The sequence below is a fragment of the Lepisosteus platostomus genome, chromosome 8 (genome assembly GCF_059453375.1).
Source record: "Lepisosteus platostomus isolate fLepPlt1 chromosome 8, fLepPlt1.hap1, whole genome shotgun sequence".
Classification (NCBI taxonomy): Eukaryota; Metazoa; Chordata; class Actinopteri; order Semionotiformes; family Lepisosteidae; genus Lepisosteus; species Lepisosteus platostomus.
The window spans coordinates 62,958,163-62,982,634 of NC_142618.1; the positions used below are offsets into that span (position 1 = coordinate 62,958,163).

At 37.6% G+C, this 24,472-nt stretch overlaps 1 protein-coding gene across 5 annotated transcripts in view; it reads right to left on the bottom strand.

The window, feature by feature from the left end:
- Nucleotides 1-2,002: 2,002 nt before the first annotated feature.
- neto1l (neuropilin (NRP) and tolloid (TLL)-like 1, like) overlaps nucleotides 2,003-24,472 on the bottom strand; it is a 66,096-nt gene continuing 43,626 nt past the window's right edge. Inside the window, exons 7-11 of one of the 5 annotated variants that reach the window (XM_088644261.1) lie at nucleotides 16,341-16,569; nucleotides 12,458-12,571; nucleotides 8,930-9,488; nucleotides 7,792-7,866; nucleotides 2,003-2,151 (exon numbers count right to left, since the gene is read on the bottom strand). In XM_088644261.1, coding sequence (XP_088500387.1) covers nucleotides 7,806-7,866; nucleotides 8,930-9,488; nucleotides 12,458-12,571; nucleotides 16,341-16,569 — 963 coding nt within the window. In that variant the 3' untranslated portion in view covers nucleotides 2,003-2,151; nucleotides 7,792-7,805. Of the gene's footprint in view, nucleotides 4,513-5,635; nucleotides 7,867-8,929; nucleotides 9,489-12,457; nucleotides 12,572-16,340; nucleotides 16,570-24,472 lie in introns of those variants that run through there. The other 4 variants (XM_088644260.1, XM_088644262.1, XM_088644263.1 and 1 more) reach the window with 4 other exon arrangements.

Below are 24,472 nucleotides of genomic sequence, written 5' to 3' on the forward strand. Positions count from 1 at the left end.
AAAAAGTTCAACTTTTGACCTGTATGTTTAGGGAACATTTTTCAAGTAGTCTTGTGGATCATCCAGGTGCTCTTTGGGAAACTTTAAACAGGCAGTAATGTCCTTTTAAGAGAGCAATGGTTTCTTCCTGGTATTCCTCACATGTCAACCATTTCTGTTCAGTCTTCTCTTGATGGTTTATGCATTCACATTGACATTAGCCATAGGAAGAGAATCCTGCAGATCCTTAGATGTTACTCTGGGGTTATTTCCAACTTCCTGGATGATTTACTGGGTTGATGCTGGGGACACCTTGGCAGGATTACCTATCCTCGGTAGAGTCAGGCTGGTCTTGAACATTTTCCAATTATAGACTTTCTATTCCATCAACAGCTCTCTTTCTGAGGTCCTCTGAAATTAGTTTTGATCTTGGGATCAAAAACAATGTTTCTGACCATTTTATAGGATAGAACGGCCCAAACTCACTCTTGGTTTACTTGTAAACAAATTATTTAACCACCTGATTCTATTTCCACTATTAATTGCACTAATTTCACTATGGGTTCCCTTATTACTTCACACACACTGATTCTTATTCTTTGATTTCTACTTCATACACCATATTGTCTCATACATTGAATAGGTAACTATAAAAAAGAAATTACTGTTTATATCTAATACATATTTAATTCTATTGGGGTTTTACAACATTTTTCAAAGCTGGTATAGGGTGCAAAAGTGGGACAACACCAAGGACAGCCCATCTGAGGGCACACTTGCACACAGTGACAAGTTTTTCTTTGTAATTATTATTACTGAAAAGACTGTTTTAACATAGAGTGGTACTCAGTGTGCTATGAATGTTGCCTGTACTTGGTTTTATTTGATAGGATTCTTTATTACACTGCTAGACTGTATAAAATGATGCACATATGGTACATCTAAGTACTGATTTTTAGGCCTATACAGCTTTAACCTTCACAGTTTAACTTTAAAATTGTGATTCATTCCATCAAGAAATTAACTAATTATTTTGATGGCTCCTGTTTTTTCCTTGACCATTTTCCTTTGGATAAGTGCTGTCATGGGACCAAAGTCATTTCAGAATAAAACATCACATGAAAGACATTTTGCTCAGATTTCAAACTGCTCATACAGCCTTGTCATGGAAGTGAAACCTGGATTTACATGGAGACTCAAGTAAATTCACAACCCTTTTCTTGTCTGACATCTGCCAATTAACTCCAAACAAACATTTAAGAATTCTTTCTATTCCTCATTTTAAACGAATTTGCATCATGAAAATAAGTTATAGGTCCCAAAAACAGAATTAATAATAATTCTAACAATTTAATCTATCTTAAAATGCATATATAAACACAGAACTTCAAACCTTTGGAGAAAGTCAAGGTAATGGGAAAAGGTATACTTTCCAAATAAGAAGCAAAGCTCTAGACGGCAGGCTACTCTTGTCTGAATGCACTGGGAGATGTATGTTTGCACCACCCAGCCAAGAAACTATCTTCTAACAGGCGGGAAAATGACAAAAAGGCTTTGTGAGACAATGTAAACATACTTCTTGTCACGGATGTCTGAAAAACTAGACGAACCGTGGAGAGGCAGGAGAGCAAAAATGACCCTATGTGTAGCGGCGAGATGGGGAGTTAGCCCGGGCTCATTAGTGCAAAGAGTTCAGGAGTGCCGTACAGAAACCTATGCCCTCAGGTAGCGGACGTGGGGCGACCTGGTGCTAGGCGGGTCTCAGGAAATCCGAACGTCAATGCTGAGCCCGAGCGGAGTGCTAGACCCGGAAATATATAGCCCGAGGGAAAGAGACGGACCGGAAGGACAGCAAATAACCGGAAATGAGAGACAGGACAGAGCAGGAGCGCTCTGTGGCTGCAGAGGGCGTGACACTTTTGTTTTGAAGATATTATACCTTTAAATACAGTAGTTTGAAATAAGAGCAACACAAAAGAGAATTCCTTGAATCGTGCAGCAAAGAAAACACCCAACACATTCACCAATAGAAAGGAACTTCTGTATTTTTTCTTTTGCTCACAACAAATTGATAAGATCGTTCAGAGCAACAGTTTCAAGACGGATGAGGATTTTACAGTTAGCTCCGTACGTTGTCATAGTTGGCAAGATGCGGTAGGGTGATGTATCTGCCTGTAGAGAAACGAAAACACTATTAGGTTCCTCTCAGCTTTAACACAGGGGCATCGCCTGCTGTGCACATGTGCAGTGTTACACCCCCTTCCAGACTGCAGAAACTTTCCCACTAGTGCAGTTACACCATGTTAAACAAATCCAATGCCAAGATATTCTGAAAATGGATTAGAAAATTCATTTTTTAGATAACAGCAAGTGAATATCCTAATCATATAGCAGTCTTCTTGTCCAAGCACCGTGTAACTTTCATATTAACTACAAAATTCTCAGAAAAGCACCGTGCAAATGTTTTGGTCATTTCATGTGCTGAATACACTGAATTTATAGATGAGAAGTCTTAATCTTGATAATGAAGAAACTATTTGGAAAAATTACTGTAACCAATTTGGAAATTAATCTGACTTGCATTACTAATAATTTATTTTCATAAAGGAAGGTGTTTAATAAAATAAGTAATTTTCTGGATATTAAGATCTTTATTTTAAATTATTCCCATTAGGTATCAGGCTTATTGTGGATTAAAGTCCACATTTACATTATCTACTGATTACATTTTCTACTGATGCATGGGTTCTGATTTGGAATTGTAATTTTCTGCATCATTGATTATCTTTAAAGGAGATCTTTTGCTGTTTTCTGTTGAAATTGTAATTTGCTTTGGGTATGTTGTGCAACCTGTCAAGGATGAAAAGTCCAATAGGCAGATAATGTTATCAAACTTTCATAAGGCAAGATGCAAAACACCTTGTGCTACAGAACATTATTAGTTAGGTCAACCTTTTGTGTTAATAGCATTACCAGTGTGAATGTTTTGTCTATGTGATTTACTACACATTAGTGGAAAGTACACTCAGGATGACAAAGACATGAACGGGGAAATAAGATCATGTGAATCAAACTGGGAAGGAAGCCATCCTTCTTGCAGACAGACAAGACCTTCAATGCAATCCTACAATTGCATGTAAAGCAAAACCCTGCCGATGGAGAAAAAGAAAAGAGTTCAGCTGACAGTAAATATATTCAGATAACATTACAGTAAACAGCATGACAAGCAAAAGCATGACCACATACAGTAATTTATGACACAACAAAAGAGACACACAACACACGGAAATATTAAGCATGCACATGACTGCTGAGACACAAACAGTGACTCATCACAGGATTAATGAATGTTAATCTGAGTATTTCCACAATCTTGAAAAGGAGAACTCACATATAATGGAATATTAATTAATATTAATTAGAATGAAACACTTGCTTTAAATCATGATTAAAATAGGTATAATGCATTTCAATAAGAGAAGATTAATTTGCAGTGACTTGGCAAGTTAAATTTAATTTTAAAGTGACCATGAGAAACAATCCCCTGGACAGTACATGGTTTGTGTAGGAATATTTTGTCAGTTTCAAATTAAAACAGAAGACATTTTTTATTTGATAAAAAATCTATAGAAAAGAGAGATTAACACATTGTTGGTATTCTGTTTGTCGTGCAATGTTTTTGGGAGAGAGGAGATATATTATATTAAATTATACTCTGAAAAAGCAAGAACATTTTCTGATGCAGAAACATATTGAACTGCAGTCCCCATTTTTCTGCAAAACGAAATTCTACACTTTGGGATTAATTTATGAGAACAATTATTTTAGGGTAAGTGTTGGGTCTTACAGTTGGTCTAATGAACGAAGAGAGAGAGGCAGGTGTCATCTGATTTTGAACTTATGGAGGAGTGTGGCTTTCAACTCATGTTACCAAATATTATGTATTGACAACCATTAAAAATGCACCAAATACCATTTGACCCCATACTCATTTGTTGCATTTTAATGCATCTCAGTATGGTAACTATAGGTAAACACATTTTTCAAAATAAACATATATAGTGGCTTCAATACTTTTTTTGCTAATAAGGCCACACATTAACCACAGCGTAGGTTGTCACCGTGACACGTGCTGTGATGACTGTCACCCGGAGCAGCGCGAGACACGCACTCATGGGGGTAAGTGTGACACGGGCAGCTCTGCCACTATCAAGGTCCAATCATGGCTGCTCACGGGCTGCTCTCCTGCTTCAGACTCAGGCTGCTGCTGAGCCGTAGCCCTGCTGCGGTTGTATGGTGCTGTCCAGCTTCCAAGGAGGTGAGGTCAGAGCTCAGGCTCGGAGCCAAACGAGGCTCCTGCAGGAGAGTTCAACACTATCCAGGATCCCAGGGGATGCTGTAACCTTCCATATTAGACTTGGTAAAAAAAGAACCATACTTCCTGGGTGACACCCAGGTACTGCTACAGTCAGGATTGCTTGAGAAATGGACATTATCCTGTTCCCAGTTGACTCCCAGTTGACTTTAAAAAGGCTGGAATGAGGACAAAAGTCATGTGGCAGGTATGTCTGTTAATTCAAAAGAGCTTGTCTAGTTTTGCTGTAGTAAATCTAATTAATGCCATTAAAGAATATAAGGCATAATTATATTTAGTGTTTACAAAGAAGTTAAAAGTAGCAGAATATGTTCATAATTATCTTACATTAGTATTCTTTTATAATTATCATTTTAAAATTTGTTAAGCTAAACGCAATGGCCTGATAAGAGCAAAGGACACTCATATTATGCTACATTTTTGTTTGTAACCTCAATATGTGATGTATTTATTATCTACGTTTAAATAAAGTGAAATCTCTGTTTAAAGATGCATCCATTTTTAATATTGTGCAGATTCCTCACTTCATGGAGCTCTGAATGTTTGATGAGTTTAGTTGCAGGCACCTGAGCAGTACTGTGTCTCATGAATACCTGTCCACTTTTGTCTCCACACTTTTGAACATTTTGGTAACGTTCAACTCTATTGTTAAAAGGCAAGAAGTCATGTAGAAGATTTTTAGCTATTCTTACATTATTTACACAAAATTAGAAAGTTTAATATTTTTTGCAATTCATGTTTATAGTGAGAAAACAGAACTGTTATACTGAAAAACATACACTGTATCAATAGATTTTTCTACAGGGCTGTTCACTCTATTGTCAACAACTAAAAAAGGTTAGTGTTTACAGCTAAAAGATTGTTTTAATGAACAAAGCAAGGAGAAAATGCCAAAAAGAACCAGTCCAGCTAATAACTCAATCATGGAGTGTCCAGAAACAAGATCCAGTCAGACATTTAAATGGCATATTTGCGCTATGAAAGCAGATCTCTACAATTCCTTGGATAAACCAAGTGGCTTGGGTTTTGAGAACTGGGTTTACTTTTCAATTAATGTTAAAACCAGTGTTGAGAAACAAGTACTTCAGTACCTAAACTTTGAGGACTTTGGAATCACTGTTATGAGTAGAGAATGTACGTTAAGTACTGAAAAATGAAGACATGCAGAAAAACATGCAGTTCTCTAAGGCTTCTGTATGTTAAAATAAATATATTTTGGAGAACTTACACCAATAAAAGAAAAGAGAAACAAAAAAAAATCAAAACCAAAGTGAATAATACTTTAAAGGAAATCATTTTGCTTTATTATGTACAAACAACTCAAGAATAAGTGATATGAAATGCATTCTGTATATTGTGGATTTCAAATGAGTATTTTTTACGTTTTTTCAAAATGTTTGTATACAAAGAACACATTTACTGTTAGGAAGAAATGTGTACAGAAAACAGGAGGCAGTCTTCAAATTAAAATGTATTGTTATTTTTTCATCATTGTCTCATTATAATTTAAGCTTAAAAGGAGGTATACAGAAAATGTGTTTCATCGGTCACCGCTGTTTGGAAATATTCTGCCACTCTGAAAAATGGGAAAGCATATGTTATTCAATGTACTGTCTGAATTTAGTTAAAAATACTCTTAGCATATGCATTCCAGCAGTACCTTTTTCTTGTAGAAATTACATAGAAAACAGATTTACTTTCTTTTAACGTCAGCATTTTGTAAGTCTGTAAAACATTTTTGTGTGTATTCTAAAAGCATGCACAAACTAGTATAAATCTACTAAATCCTTGCTATTGTGCAAAGAAAAAACTGATCTAGTAAGGGGTAAAAAGGGTTAATCTATAATGAATGATATAAATATGTAATTAATACAAAATATGAATGTAACATATTTAAAGATGTACAGGTTGCAGGCATTAAACACAAGATTTTTCTATCTAGGTGCACATAACATAAATGGCATGCTTTTTACAGTGTTTTAACTACAAAAACATTTTTAAATCTCTTTAGTAAACTACTAAAGTTCATAGATCTTTTAGAGACACAGACTAATGATCTAATTATTTAAAATATTAACTAAATTATATTGCTAATCCTTACTGTCCAACAGATATGAAATAAAAATATATGAAAGTCACAATCAGGGCAATTAAGTACCTGAATTCATATTTCTGTCCTGGCGTTTTTGTGGTCTTACTGTTACAAATCCATAGTTTTTTGCACTGTTGTTCTCATCACTCATTTATTTGACTTATATTATGTGTCACTATGAAAATATGCCAGTAAGAAAAGTCCATAAAATGTCATGCTGGTATATGTCCGCGGTCCACATGTTCACATTTCACTGAAGCCTGAGCGAACCCCTCCAGGACTGCACTACTCTCAAGCAGTCTATATAATGGAAACAATGCACATGTAACACAATGCAAAACACAGGAAAATGCATCACAAATCACACATTATACAATACGAAACAACAAAGACAAGAGTAAAATAATGGCTACTTTCTAGAGTAATATCACTTAAAAGAAATATTAGAATTACAACATATTTTTATACTACTCAAAATGATGAGAAAAAACAATATATTTTTTCCAATTAAAACAAAAAAATCTAATACTAAGATATTGGTATTTTAACCTGACTTAGAATCACATAAAAATCTAATTATTGCTTCTTAATGCAAAGTAAAATTAGCTCTAAACAATCTATTTTCAATTCTACGCGAAAATACTTATTTGCATCCAGTCTTGCATTAAAATTACACAAATTATAAAAATATATATTTTTAAGTAAATTTCACTGGAGCAATATTTTGTAAAATAAGCCTCAACTATAAGTACAAATATTCTGTTAGCAAAACAACAACATGTAATATGGGGGCTGGATTTGATCAAAACATCCACTCTTTGTGCTAAACAATTTCAGCCCAGTACTATACCTGATTTTCAAAGCACAGGTGCATGAAGCTCCTGTAAATCGGAAAAGCCTTCATTGTGTACTGGGTTTGTGATTGGCAACTGGTAGCTTAAAGTTCTGATCAAATCCAGGCCATAATTTCAGATCTGCATCCAATTTTAAAAAATATTTTCTGTGCAGATATAAAACTGCACTTCTCAAATACAAATGTTCAGCCATTAAGGTGGAAATTGTTAAAAGAAAACATCCATGCTTAGAACAATAAAAAAATAGAAAAGAACATTAGGGTTAATCTTGCTATACTGTACTAACACAAAGCAACACAAATGGTTAAATCATAATGAAAAAACAGAAAAGCATAAGTGACTACCAAACATTAATGATAAACTAATTAAAAAGATCTGAATTATTGAAATAGATTTTGGATTTGAAAAAAAAAGAAAGAAACTGAAAATGTTAATTACACTGTGAAACACCAACGGAAGACATTTGTGTTGTTTTAGGTTTGTTTGCTTACCTTGAGATTGTCTCTTAGACCCTAGTTGTGTTGTATTCAGATTCATGTTTGCTTAGAGACCCAATGAGGCAGAACCTGGAATGTTATGGCTATTTCATTTAATAAAATACTGTTTTGCATGGAAAATAAACAATAGACATATGCATTCATATGCTACTTAAATGCAATACATTTGATCACAAGCATTTTAGAGGGGTCTGAAACATTTACATGCAGAAATGAGAAGGACATTCTGGAAGAGGGCTCTTGTGCACTTACAGGTGCACCAGATGAGGAAACAAGCATGTAATGTACTCACACCACACGAGCATGCACGACAGAGGCACACGGAAAGTGTGTTTGCATGTCGCATGGATTAAAAAAATAGATGTGAAAAGAGAAAGTAATTCATAAATATCATGTTCTCGTAAATATTTAATCTTTCCTCATTAGTCAACAAGCATTCAAGATGCATTTATACAATAAAAATATGTTTTTTTTCTTTTATAAAACAGTTTCATGCCAAATATTTGCACTTCACTGAGTAGAAAGGTTTTTTCATGACTATACTATCATATATAAATATATATTCAAATATGTTTATTTATAATGATATGAATAGTCTGAGTACTACAATAAAATTCAAAGGTGCTTTAGTCACAAAACAAGCACTTCTATTAGGATTTGAAACAGAATGTGTACATTTCTTAATTACTCTTAAAATGACACCTCTCAGCCTTTGAGATACAAGATGAAAGCTCTGGTACTGTCCTGAAAAACAGATCCATAACATTCTGCATGCACCAAGTACTATATAGTTACATCTCATCAGTCTGCAATCTGTCAGAAATGACAGGAATTCCAATAGTGGTGAGAGGCCAAGAGGGTGAAAGGGAGGCATGTGATTAGTTTTAGTATCAAACTAAAGAACTGAGACAACATGATAACTTTCTTTGGTCGGGAGCGACTGCATCTCTTCCAGTTAATCTATCCCTTCATGAATGATTGCAGAGGTCTTAATGAAAAGAGGGAAAAGATCAAAGAAAAATAAAGAAGTTGCAACCTCAAAACAAAACAGAAAACAGGAAAACGGGAAGAAAATGTCTGGGCAAAGAAGTCCCCATGGGAAAGTCTTCATCAAAAATCAATGGATACTGACCGCTGGACGGATTTATCATGTCTGGAGAGCCTGTGGCTGGTTGTGGGCACCTCCTCTATTTCGTCCAGGTCACAGCCGTCTGCGGCGTCTTGGGAGCAGCTGTGCCGCATCACCAGGATGCTCCTCCTGTTGGCCGGGGGCATCAGGGGCCTGACGGGCTGGGGCTGCGCGTCGGTCAGGATGGTCGCGTCTCGCGTGCTGAGGTTGCTGCGGCTGCCCTTCACGCTCGACATCTGAGACCCGCAGTGATGGTCATGAATGCATTTCGACGAAGATCGCCGCAGTTTGTGGTAGTTCTCAAAGTCCTCGGCAAGGTCCACCAGATCGGCGGAGGCTGCCGTACTTCTGAGAGTGCACAGTTCATAGTGAGGGGGCTCAAACACCTCCTGAAATACTGTTTGATCAAAGTCTTCTTTTCTTACAATGTATTTTTTGCGTGGCTGTTTGATCTGAACTATGACAGACACAATAAGAAGGATAATCACAATGCATGAGGTAACTCCAATTATCGTCCCACTGGTGTTGGTGAGGTTGTCCAAAAGGTTCGCTTTTCTCTTTTCTGTGTGATGTAAAGATACTGAGTTACATTTTAGTCCACTGACATAACAAATGCATGTATCACACAGGTGACATCAAGACCACCTGCAACCCCATTTTCAGTACAAAACCTGGTGATAGTAATCAAGACAGACAACACAAGACATCAAAAGGATTGGAGGTAATCAAAACATCAGCCACTAGCTCATGTTAGAACATGCCCTAATAAAAGCCATTTCACAATCGATACATTTAAAGGTATGTATATTAATATGACAAAATCCACCAAACAGCAACTGCACGGTACTGTCTCTCTTAAACACATACAATCGATAAGTTATCAATCAATAAGTTTAGATTTTGCATGAGGTATTTATCACCTCTCACAGGAAACAACCTAGAATTTTCTCAGAAATACACTGTTCAATCTTTATTTGTTCTGTGATACAACTTGGGACCCCACTAATTTAATATGTAGAAAACATGAATATAAAGGTTGTAAATGAGAGGAGGCCATGTATCTAACTCGTTTGGTTACTTGTAATGCCTCTTTGTCAATATGGCTGGTTAGCTTGTGTCATAGTCCCACTGTAGAAAACAGTGACTCCTATTCTCAGCTTTAAATACACTTCCATTTGTACTTCAGGAAGTTCATTGGTTTGACTTTGTCAGTGCATTTGAGGATTCAAGAACATTTGTATTAGGGCCCCCCATAGTCCTGTCTGTTCAATACTAAATAGATTGATCTCTTTTAGCCTGTTAGTGCAGGACATTACTTTGAACCTGGGAATGTGTCTGGTCACTCTTCATTGATGATTTCAGAGCAGCAATATATTTGTTGCTATCTGGTGACCACAGTTATATACAACATTCTACTGTAAGTGAGGTTTTACTAATAATTATTTTAAAAGGACATTAATGTATTTAGATACTGTAGATTTAAACTATGTACAGTATATCCAAACATACTGGTTGCCTTTCAAGTGCTACTGTCTATTGTCTAGAAGATAACATGAAGTGTAGACAAAAACACCTATTTATTTCAGTTAGCTCCTTCAAGCTATTTTTTCTGATCTTGTATTTATGTTTTTGCTACCTGCATGCAACACTACATACATTTGTCTGCCTTAAATGTCATATGGTTTTTCCAGATCCAAGAGTCCCTTACAGCACACTGCAATAAAGCAGAGGCACATTTCCATTAAGTTGTATGCCCTCCATGAGCCAGCAAGGACTGATACTGTATAACAGCATTATGAGCCAAATGCTTGTGACACTGCTTTCTGAATGAATTTCCCAATTCACTGTTTTCAGATCAATTCACTACATTTGTTAAGAATGTCTGAGTTAAGGCATAACTATGAAGTATTGCAATAATAATGGAACAGATAAAATATATATAGCCTATAAAATTTGTAAGCCATCTTAAATGTTTTGTGAACCAGCAATATGCAGTAATTATGGGAATTACAATTTCTTAGCATGATATCCTTGTTCAATCCCAAATGGTATTTTTTTAATTAATCAAAAGGGTTTATATTTTCACCACTTCATTTCCATTTCAGTACGTGTGGAATAATATGTTAACCCCTAGTTTACATTGCATATTTGAAGGAGAAATTAGAATTGAGTAGTTAAAAACTGGGAGACAAGTAAATGAGGACTACGTTTGGGCTGTCCTGTCCTACATACAGTAATCATCAGAACCTTTCCGAGTTTGGTCTTCGCCTTACAGGGTAGTGGCAAGATGTTATGACATCAGAAGAGATTTAAATGAACCTTAGAGATGAGTAGCTGGTGCTTATCGGTCTGGACTAGGTTACAAAACTATATCTAAACATTTGAAGCTCCATCGGCTGTCAAACATATAGCCTTCAAATGGAAAATATTCAAGACCACGATGACTCTACTCAGGACCAGTCGGCCTGCTAACATCTCCTTAACAACCTCCCAGAGAATTATCATCCAGGAAGTCACAAAAATCTGTTCATACCTCAACCATCAGAAAAAGTCTGAACAGGGATGACTTTCATGGGAAAGAGACCCCAGGAAAAGACCATTGTTTAGGATTAAATGTTTCCATTTTCCATCTCCTTTGTTATTGCCAATCTACGTGTGAAGACCACACTGCTTCCTTTCATTTTGCAGTTTTGTCATATTAAATGTCAGCCTGTGGTAGAATTGTTGGAAGTGATGATGTTTCATAATCTGGCTGTGGTTGATGTGTTGATTATTTATTATATGTCGTTTTCATTGGAATAGCCTTACTGACATCCTGTGGTTTCTGAGAAAGCAAAGAGTCAGTAAGGCCTTTGAATTAAAGAATTTCTCAGGACTTAAAGTACAAAAAACTCAGAGTCGTAACGTATTCCACTACATAACTTACTTCGGTACATATATTTCAAAGGACCTTTGCCGGAAACATTTTAAAATGGTTTAAAAATGACAGAATGGTGTACATGTTACAATAATAGACAAACAGTGACAACAGTTTCAGCTTTGCACCAAGTGCTACAACAAAGTCACTCCATGTGAACGCAGCCTCTGCTGCAAAGCGAAGTCACTTCTTATTTCCCTAGATCAGGGCACTTAAAATTTTACATTCACATCTTCATTCTTCCCCAGTTTCTCTACTGGGTGGACAGAAAGAAAAGCAGATGAGGCCACATACACTGGACCAAACAGAAATGACAGATTGGAGTCTGAAATGTCTAGACTCTTCACCTCATCTTAAGTTTGCCTTCCTTATTGATGATTACTGTAGAGAAAGTGACAATATCCTGATATAGTATAATACAACTACAATAAAAAGAAAGCTGTCTTATAGAAAACCACTTACTTAAACAAAGCTCACTGTAAAACACACAGAGTATGATAAAGCAATATTTCCCAATGTTACCACTGTATGAATATTTGAACATCAAGACTTGCTAAATTAAAAATGCACTGAGCCATTTAAAGAAACATGACCAGCCAGAAACGCCTGCCTACCTTTGCAGTGGTTTTCATCCCAAGGGTAGACACAGTTCTGAACGCCATTGCACACAAGGGTGTTGTTGATGCACATGTTACTGTGACAGAAGAATGTGTCTGCTTCACAAGGAGCTGAAACATATCATGGAGGAACAGGGAATTAGCATATACTGTAATATCAAACTCACCCCTAGCTCAGCAGCTTCTGGGTACACTTGAGAATTCTAAAAGTTTCAGTCAATGACCGTAAACATGTATTCTACAATACATTCACAGATTTTGTCTGCACTGTGTGAGTCTCCATCTCATGCCACTTTGAAATATGCATGGGATTTGTTCATGTATAAAACTGAATCTTAAGCTTTGACAAATGCACTCATGTGACATTTGTCTAATGAAAGTGAACCCAAGTTGACATCACTTCTTGTGGCTATTGGAGTAAAATGCATAGTCATTTGTGTGGAAGTGAATTAATCTTTGCTGTTGGCCCCCATCAATCTAAGGCATGATTCATTGAAACTTGAGCCATTTGTGAATTTTTAATTTACCCCTACAGCTCAAGAATACAGATTTTTTTCTCTGTAAAGCTTGAACTACAGTACCAAAGGTACGTTTTGTACATTGTGTAACAAAACACTCACATTACATAACTTTAGAGCAGAAATCAATAATAAATTGTTGTGTTTACAGTACAGAATGGTGGAGTGTGTCTGCAAGTGTATATTGTGAAACCGTAAAAACGAATTTACAAAATTTACAACTCTCAATCTCCAAATTTGTCTCCCGGTGTCCCAATGAAGAATGTACTTAGAGAGAAACATCTTCTAAATATGAGTTCCATAGACATTGGCCTTTCTACTCCTCTACTATACTACTATTAATATTGCTATATTATTCTGCTATACGTATATAGTATTTTACAATAGCTTTAACATATATGAATAAATATTTTAGTTCTTGGGAAACAAGATTATTAACAACCAAATCAGACTTTCAATGTGACAGTGTTTAAGTGAGTCTTGCACAATAGTACACTACTGCAGTCACAAAGATTAGGAAATGTAGGAGGAAATTTGTCACAGTTTTATGCTTGTCGTACCATCATTGAGACATTAACTCATTGGACATTTAACTAATTTCTTTCCACTTGTAAAGCTGTGCAGTTACAGTAATGCACTGAACAATTGAATTAAAATGTTATCTGCTTTAAATATTCTTAAGTACAATACACATATTGATTGAAAAGTCATTTGTGAGTGATTTTTAAACATGTAATTATCTCCACTTCTATCTAATTTCTAAATATTTAGTTTATCAAGTCTTTAAAGTTGCCAGTGAATTACCTTCAATTTCGCTGCTGTGAATTCACTTTCACAGTCACAGGACAAGATTAGTCATCTGAGATTACGACATGCACTAGTCTTATTTTCACCACAAGGCGGCGTTGCAGCACTCATAACCAATCATTTGGAACACACAAATCAGACTTTATTAAAAGGTAAGTAAAGACTAATCTCCAGTGAAACTAATTCCTAGTCACATTATAATATAATTGGTCTTTTGTTCACACCAGAACATTCCCTTAGTACATCAATTAAATAGTAATTGAGTGGAAGGACAAAAGACTAAAGCTGCTAACATGAGATCTACAGTAAATGTCATTGATGTACTGTCTGCTATGCAGGTTTTTAACGTTAAGCCTCACATTTTTCCTTTTTTGTGCACAGCTTCAGATAGTGTACCTGCCAGTTTTGGCCAGTTTTGAATGTGTACCTCAGTGCAATTGTAGCTGAAAAGAACTAAGGAATATTTCAGGCATTTCTGAATCGAATCAGATGAACACAAAGCTGTGTGCATGAAACAGGGTTTTTTGAAAGGTACAGGACTCCTGATTTTAGAAAGATGGCATGTTCATGTATCAAGAAAAGGCAAATGTGCTTCCTCCTCTTGGGCTCAGTGTAATTCTGCTGCCAGACATGTGCGTATGCACGTTGCTGTTTAACACTTTTTGTCAGAATTAAAAGAATCACGGAAAATAACTGTAGCCGGCTTGATCCTAATCCACTCTGCCAAAGTGAAAAGATTTTCTGAAATGATTTAGTCCTGAAATGATGCAGGTAGATTCAGATACCTCCCAGGTCTCAAACAGAACTGGACCAGCCTGGTGCTGGGGGTCAGGACCTGGGCAGCAGAATGGCAGAAGCAAACAGAACCTCCTGGACGGGCTGCGTCTGCTCTGCTCCTGATGTGTGTCCAGGGAGCTCCACTGCACACGCACTGCAGGAGCCGCTGAGCAGCACACACACGTACAGCCATTAAGCACTGAGTCACAGCCTCCGTATTGACATGCTCCCGCTGCAGCTGGGTTAATTTATTAAGGGTGATAAATCTTATTTGCTGAAATACTTAACAACGGCATCAGATCCAAGACTACTGGATATTCCTTCAATGACTATTAATTCAGGGAATTAATTAAGACACAGGGAGTGAATACTTAATTTTAAAACTCAGAATTTACCCCCGTAAATTAATTAACTAAAACTCACTACACAATGGCAGAAAAACATTATTTATTATAAGTACTGTGTAATATATTAGTCACATTGTTGGTGATTGAGTGAGCCAATACTTCTGTCCATGGCTGTGGGTTCTTCTGTATGTACAAATAAATCAATAGATAAATCCATTGGGTAAGTGCAAGCATGCAGTTACAGACACTCCAATTATCCAGTATTGAAGCAGGCCCTACTAAAACTGTTCTAACACAACTAAAAATTCAATGGACAGTGTGCAGTTTGCCTGCTTTATACAAGTTCTACACGATTTCAGCTGATGCTTCCTAAATACAGTTCTGGATGGAAACTACAATGACATTAAGGACATTCTGTTAATACCAAGTCTGCACTTTTCCCTTAATGCCAGTTTTGTGTCTTCTTTTTTTAAGGGGCTGGCTTCAAAAGGACTCTATAAACCACAAAGATTGTAGAACTACTACTGGTATAGACCTGTTTGCTCCTCTAGTTGGTAATGTTTCTGTCCAACTCTGTATTCAATAATGAATAACACTACTCACCCAATATACATTTTGATTAATTAATTACAAAGTGAAGGGGGGTGTGACAGTTGGGTCCCGGGTTCGACTGTGGACAAGGGAATGTTCTCTGTGGTTCCAGCATGTTCTCCACTGCCAGTTTCTGAGCTCTGGTGTGCTCACACTTGCCAAGGCCTGCTGGCTAGGATAATGGCAGTCTCTGTAATGTTGCTGCTGGCCTGCATGTGTGTGGTGGGAGTGGAGAGGCCGCAATGGGCTGCTGCCCAGTCTGGGGTTTAGTCTTGGCTTGTGCCCTGGTCTGCTGCTGGGATACCCTTATCCAGATAATGGATGCTTACTTAACTACTTAACTTACTTAACTACTACTTTACATCAATTTCCCTTTGGGATCAATAAAGTCTTATCTGTCTATCTTATTCTAAACTTAACCTTGGGGTTGCTCACTTTATTGTTCTAGGCACTCTTCCTTGGGTGAGGCTAGAGTCACTTTGGCTAGAGTAACTTAGAGTCACTTAGGTAATTGTTAATTTGCATTGCCAGAGAATTGGCTCTGTAATAGTGTTGGGTTCAAAAAGGTACTGCCTGAGCTTCTTGTTCTTCGTCAGCGAGTGAACGGTGTGCCAGTGTGTACTCATCTGGAACGGCGATTGTTTTCCAGTATATGAGAGGATCGTGTATGAAGGACAAAAATAATCGTTTGTAGCCGGCTTGCAAATACTCTGGTTCTAAGGTTGAACACCGTCCGCGTCCGCGTGGGGATGTTAAAGCGCAGACCTAATTAGCGTCAGGTGTGGAAGCTGCGGTGTGGGGCGTGCAGTGGGAGGTGTGCTCCACTGTCACAGTGCTTACGCTCTTGGAAGGAAGTGAAAAGCATCTGGAATCGACTGCTGCGGCTCCCCTCGTCAGCCCACAGGCGGACGACTCCCAGCCCTGTTACCAGCATCACATCATTAGCCACTGTGCTGCAGAACTTGGCCTTCAGGTCCTCCACCGAGCTGCTTCCATCATACACGGCCACGAAGTTGCGCTTGCACTCGTTTGAGTTCTCCATCTCATAGTCCAGGAACCGCAGGTAGATCTGCAGACAACACAAGAACAAACACCATGATGTACGTTATCTTGATATTTTTTTTCTTTTTCTAAACTACACAGATTGAAACTGGATTTGAGGACTCTTTTCCCCCAAATGTTGGGGTTTCATACTGTACATCGAATCATATTACACAGAAAAATATCTTCAAAGTTTAGCATTAAAAGATTAACTTCAGTTATTGCAAGAAGTAATTCTTGAGTCAACATTGCCTTTACCCATCTGTCTAGCAGCACTGCTTTAAAATTATTAACCAGAGGGCTATGATTATCTACATACAAGGTTCTGCTATGAAATGTTGCTTGACAGGTTTTACAATTTAACCAGCTGTTAGCGTATTAGGTTGAGGTAGCACACAATCCTGGCTCTGGTTCTAGCCTGCTGCCCATGGTATACTGTCATTACATTTAATGAGTGCTCTGTGCTTCACCATGACGAGAAAGTGTAATGCTTTAATTCCTTAAGATGAATGACATTGATGCAAAAAACTAATAGTCCCTACAATGTCAGTTTGGCTTTAACAGGATTCTAGGCAGAAATACGTGCCTGTTAAAAGCAGCTGTCACATTTGCCTTCCTCTTAGAGACATTCCGCTGCTGATCAGAGTATAATTTTATCACACATCTATACCTTATAAAACAGCAAATAGATTCTGTTACTCTAATGCATGCTGTTGATGGTTCATTCACACGCCTACACCACCAACGCCTATTACATTACCAACAGACTTTCCTTTTCACCTGCTTCTGAATGGTACTTTCATCTACAGGCTTGAATGAAGGGGGTGCTGAAAGGTAACCTCAAATTGAGCTAATGTATGAGCCACCACGCTGCAGCTGAATTGAAGAGAATGAGTTACATTAAATTCTGTACATTTCGTTTTTCATACTTGGCACTTGCGCTGCTTGAGCATCTGACTAGTTAAAAGTGTCAGGACTAGTACTCTACAGTTGTGCTTTAACAAGGAATAAAATGTCATCCAGTGTTTACAGTACAAGCATTTGCTTTCTCTGAACAGAGAGCAACAAAACAGTGTCAAAAAACATCCCACATATATAATATTCTATGAATGAAACACCGACAATAGTGTTGAGCATCTCAATATTTTTCTCCTTGTTCTACCATTTGCATAAAACTTATGACTGAAAAAACAGAATCATACTGATGGCATGATACTTAACAATAATTGTCTCACTGTGAAAACAGCAGTTTACCTCAACCACTTTTTGTGCTGCTGATACATAAATTATCTCTGTATGATTAGGAATTACTGTTGATAAGCAAGCCTAGTAAGCATAAAACACAGCATACTAACAACACAAAAACATCCAAGCCAGTCATCATAATGTCAGTGCTGATATAAAATTCTGCCAAAGGTACTTCCACCAAATATTGGGTTCATGGGTCTGAATATTTACAGAATCAACATTTCAGATTTTTCTCTTTACTTTTTGCTGACATTTACTGCAACTGATCTTACCCTTAGTTGTCAGTTTGAGCATTCAGTTTCAAAACATATATTCATTTCGTAAATTATACAAATTATACAAATACGCGTGTGGATCATTCACATTTCAAAATTCACAGGATGAATTTAATGGTACAAAAAGTCAACTCTGCATATTCACCTTTTATCAGAAAGGAACATTCAGCTGACATTTTGAACCCAAAATTAACATGCTCTTTGAGATACTGAGGTGTTATGAGGAAATACACAGAATTGCAATGCCTTGAATCCGAGACACAAACTGTTGTGTCAATTTGCAGCTGTATTAGGCATAGGGAGATGTAAAAATTACTAAATCTCACAACAGGCTAAGTATCCCCAGTTCAGAAGGGCCCTTTTCATTCTCTTTTGCCTGTGTTAGAGCTGTCTTTGATTTAGTACACCAAACTATATGGATTTTTTCCCCAAACACAGTGAATCTTTTTGAATCACAATCAGCGAGAATATCAGAACGAGGAAAAACAAAATGACAGAGTAGAAAAAAGCCAGGTCCATCCACAAAGCATTTATACAGTATACTTGTAATACATATTCAATATTTATAACATTACCTTAGAGAATACCTCTGTATGAATCCATTCTATGTACCAGAAAATCACAGAGTGAACACATTGGATCATGAACATCACAATAAAACCACAACTTTTATGTTATATATGCACAAGTAAATTAATTTTTCTATCAATTATTAGTATACAGAAAGCTTTTGAACTTAGTGATAATGGCCCGACTACCTTGTAATGGAATATGAAATTCATCTAATTTTTGCTTTAAAAATATAAAGCATTCCTACTTTTACATTCATATTTTGACAATACTTGAGTAGTTCAGCAGTTCACAATGTTTTTGATAACATCAGAGTGTTTTGCAGTTGGTTTCAGCTGTTAGCATTAAGATCAAGCATTTCTAACAGATTTTTTCCAGAAACAGTTCAGGTAAGATGGAGTAAGCACATTGTGAGCACCACAGCCTAAATGAATGGAGAGTAAATGGTAGCATCCATTCTGTAATTTTATCAGCACAGTGTTTCATCCATATCTCTTCTTATTTGTTATCTTTTAATGTACTGGCATATTTCAGTTTACAGCAATCCTGTGTTACAGCCTTTTCTCTGTCTCATTTGTTGCTTTTCAGTGTTGAAATGGGATTGGCAGCCAGAAACAGCATAAATTCTCCAGATGCTTAACTACTAATACATTAAAATCACAGACATTGCTTCTTTTAACTGACAGAAAAAAATGAAGAATCTCTGTGTATGTGATAACACTGGAATGACAGATGGATATGCACTATCAAATCTTTTTTCTTTGCAAATATGAAACAGCAAAGTTACATTATACTGCATTCATCAAAGCAGGAATTCAGTGTAAATTCATTGAGCTTTCTTAAGTCTGGGTTTGTGCAACAGAAATGTGCCAACGCATTAAAAGATAAAAAAAAATTGTGATACTTTGCTTTGCACAGAAGAAAGCACTCAGAGTGATGCTGTGTTAGCGTAAGAGATTGCACAGTTTATGACTCACTTGTTTTTTACAAGAAGAATATTGTTCTGTGGTGTGTTGGGAGAGCCACTGTGTCTCTTGAAGTGTGTTTGGGCAGCTGAGAAATTTTATATGAATAGCTTCCCTCAGATTCAGGGATATCTAACTAGATAACAACACAACGTGGGTGGACATCAGGTGGCTGGGCTGATTTTCCCAGTGACCTCCCCAGTCAGCCCATGCCACTTGTGCAGTTCTGGAAGAGACAGCGAGGAACAGGGAAGAGAGCTGTGTACAGACTGGGAAGGGAAGCAGACAGTCAGGAGAGTGTGAGCTGCAGCTTTGCTGTCCTGGGATCCTCCCTGACGAACTGACACCTGTCACCTGTCACCTGTCACCTGTCACCTGTCACCTGTCACCTGTCACCTGTCACCTGTCACGTGTTGGGCACTGAGGGACGTATTCACTGATCCAGCTCATGGAAAGCAGCTGTATTATTCATACATGCCAAAAGATTTAAGTTTTATTTTTAAACTGCCAGGTAGAGTTTTTCTCTCCCATTAATTTGGCTGTATTCTGTTTACGGACTGAAGGTTGTTTCCTTTTTAGCATCAGCTAAAAGGCTCACCTGTGTAGCATTAGTTATTTTATGAAAGCAACGCTTTTTCTTAACAATGACTTTAACCCAGATCTGAGTGTATTAGGGAGGTCAACCTTAGGTATCTAGTGGGGAAGATTGGATGTAATGTCTTCTGTATTTAAAAAAAAAATAAAGTCTTGCTTTTTAAACGATTCCCTATTTCTTGTTCACAGAAGATCGAAGAAGCCATTGACCTCTCTCTGTATTTCTTGATCTGTGGGTTCTTATTATAATAAAATCTGTTAAATAATTTAGACATTACAGGTCTCTTGCAAATAACAGAATAAATCATATAAATATGTGTATTTTGTAGTCAACAGTGTGTCAGGATCAATTGTCTGGACAGGCAACTACGTATACAGTAAGCATTAATCTTGATTTAAGAAGAAAACTTTTTACAATGACATAATTGATGACTGCATTAAGAAAGTGCCTGTGATAACAGCTTTCATCAAGATAAGGTACAGTTTATGTAAGCGCAGTATTGCTTACCCCACAAAATTGCACACCTTGACTTGTGCCTTTTAAGAAACATTCAATTTATTGTCTCGGTGTAGTTTTTTTAATAATGCAGTCCTTACTTTTCATTGGGGCTGCTTTAAACCCCAGCTGGCGAGTGCCCACACTATCTGAGCAGCTATTCTAGATGTGATTTATCCTCATCTCAGTTTCTTACATCTGAAAGTCTGAGTGCCAGGAACCACAACAGAACTTCCATAAACAGCACACTGAATCATGGCTTAGAATACACAGAGGTCCGATGAAAATATCTGTCACATGAGTTTTCCTTTATAAGGAAAAATATGTACAAATAGCCTCTTGAGTTTGGGAAGTCTTCATATACAGTATCATGACTAAGTGAAAAACTTACATTTAACAGGCTGAGGCAGAAATGTCTTTTGGGGTTGTGTGTGCCAAACAGTGTAATCAAAGGTGTTAACTCATATACACAGTTGTTGCAGTTAGTAGATTAAACACTGATTAAATCTGGGGGAAAGTCTTAACCATGGCAACATGACTATACAGGAATTACACAGGCACAAGAGAGAAGCATTTTTTACCAGTATAGGATTAGGGCTTTTAAATGAATTGCACAGTTTCCCTTTTAGACCCCCTACTAAACTATAGAAGTATTTCCAAAAGATTTGAAGTAAAAATGTGCCCTCACTGAAACTCATAAAATATGCTGTTAAGGTTCTGTTTTGATAATGGATGAAAGCCTGATTATAATCAAGAATTCTCTTGATTATATCCTCATTTTATTAATTCAACTTGCAACAGGCATTTATCGTGGTTATATATAGTAGCTGATTAGCTCAGACATTTTCCATAGCAAACAGATCATAAAAGGTTTTTAATCTTGATAAAAATGGAACAGCCTGGCCTCTCGTGCCCTTTCTGTGCTCCACTGTAGAATCAATTACTTCTCTTCATCCTGTCTTTCTACTGCACCCTCACAGTCTGCCACATGCTTCCAGTTTCCTGTGGTTTTCCATGCTAATACAGCACTGCTACTTTGGTCCCCTATGGTTTCCGCCCCATTTTGAGTGACTTGCATATGCTTCACTGTCATTTCCCCATTTTTATACACCGCTCTCTCACAATGGTAAAGCACAGCAATCTTTAACGAGAGCCATCCTGCTCAGACTTGCAGAGTGGCGTTACAGAAATGCATGCCCTCCCAGGGGTGGGATGTCCAGCTGACCTCTCGCATGGTCACCACCTCTCTAAAACCCATGGGAGCGAAATAAGGCCAGTTCCCACTGCAAGCCACGTGCCCCCCCCCAGACCCCAATCTGGTTTGAAGTGCCCCACAGCTTCGCACCCCTTCACACCCATCGCCCGACAGGCAAGAGGCAGACCTTTCCCTGCAATGCGGTGCTGCAGCGATACCAGTCTCCCTCTGTGTGCCCCTCTCCGAATATCTCCCGGCGGACAGAGTGCAGCTACCTGCTCAGTGAAAAGAGTGTTTCCCAACTAGCTGAGCGTTCACAAATCCTGGTGGTCCCACAACTGGCAAAGCCATCTGCCTCCAGAAGGTCACAGGGCTTCAACTGCGCTAAGGGAATGGTGATGTGTCACAACCGTCACGTGACACCGCGGCACACTGGTACAGGTGAGCCTCCGTTTCACTAAACACTGCCAATCTGCAGTGCCCAGGCTCTCATGAGCACCACTCTGACCACCCAGGTTTGAATCTGTAGTGAGCTACAGATTTCTTATACTCTTTGTAGAAAGAACAGATTATGACAGCTCTTCCCATTGACTGAATACGCTTACAGAGAATCCATTAGATGCATCTGAAATGCAAATCATGTTTATAGAGACATCTTATCTGTTACCAGCGCCGAGTGATTGTTTCGATGCTGGATTCAAATACGAACATCTTTGTACTGCAGAACAACAGGGACTCGTGATACATTATTTTATATTTCATTATAACAACACAGAATACAAAACAGTAGTATCCTATTTCTGCATTTGTTTTTGTGTTAAAATTGTTCTGAGAGAATACCGCTATTTCTCCACCTGTAAAGAATGAAATTAGCTGGGATCTGGGAAGATAGCTTCTGTATCTGGTATGAACCAAGGACAAAAGAATCAGGAGACTACATTAGCCCAGACCTTGGTCTACCGCTGGGCTCTATCAGAGCCAGGTCTGAGGCAGGTGCATCTATTATAAAAGAAATGCAAAAAATGTTTTGTTTCATTTAATTTACATTAGGACTAATCATTAAGTGTTTTTTTACAATTGTTATCAAATTTAGTCTAAGGGATATAACTGCTGTTGTAAAAAAAATAATCTTTTTTTTGGTGTATTAAGGTTTTACAAGGTGAATACTATTATTAAAAAAATCCCTGACTGGTGTTAATTGGCTGCACAGTGCTACAAATGCCTGCTATTGTGGTATTCCATTGTCACAGACCCCTGCCCAAGTAAGGTGGCTCCAGGGGTCTGAGCACATAAAAACCAACAAGCACTTCAGATGTACAGCACAGTGAAGGAGGCTCTTTTGTAGGAAATCTCCACAGATACTGTATACACACACAGTCCTACAAAGCACTCAGATCAATCCTTTGCTCCCTACCACTGAGTGACACACACTTATACTGTACACACCAAGCCCACTAACTGAACCTCAGGAGAGAACTTGCGTTACAATTAAACAATTATACCATCTGTGATTACCCAAGGTGAACTATATTACAAATCCTCGAGGCCCTAATCTGTGGCCTCCTGTGGCAGGCAGTCACTGGGTCTTTAATGGCCTGGCTTGCCACACTATTTTTATTTCATTATGTCAGTTAATTTCCTGAGTCCTTCTGGCACATGACCGACAACCACACAAAGGTAAAAAATACAAAATTCTGACTTTGCAAAATGTGAAATCAGGGGAAAATGACAAGTTATCAATAAGAATAATAACTATACAGTATGTGATACAACAAATTTTACATCTCATCACGGCACAAGTAACTTGATTGCAAAAGGAAATCCCTTTCTTCCCTTCTCTATTTTGACCAAAGGATTTTTGCGTTATTTCATTATTGCAGACGGCTATTTGATTTGTGAGTCTGGAAAGTCATGAGATAAGACTGAAATCAACTGGTGAAATGGGTGTCAAATTAAACCAAACAATCCCCTGGAAGAAGCTGCATATCTGGGAGGCACTGCAATTTTCCATGGAGAGCTAGAGTTAACTCAAAGGAAACAACTGACTTAGAAATGTGAGAAAAATGTTATGAGGTTTTCTCTCCACTTTAAAAATAGATATCGATTAAGAACATGCCTAGCTATAATTCAGGGTAAATCAATAAGTTACACTGATCCCAGTGGGCAATAGATCAGCAGATTTGTCAAGGGAAGGGAAAAGGCTTTGATTGAGTGATAAGGTGAGATAGTTGAAGCAATACCACTTCAGTATACAGCAATAACAGTGTGCTGGCCTGAGCATCACAGTTTAATAACCAAGAGCAGCCTTATCATTTACAACTTACAAATGCTCTCTCCAGGCAACACACACATGATGCAAGACTGCATTTTGAATTGTAAACTGCATCTTCCACATAGACTTTTATCAATATCAATACCATTAGAGATGGAGTTTTATCCTTTATAATTTCCTGGAAGAGGGACAATTCCAACATAAAATACATTTTGGAAAATGAAATATGTATAAGCAAGAGTACTTTGCTTGTCTAATTGACACCCAGTGTTTTCAAGAAATACAGAAGCATATATTTAAATAATTCAGATACACA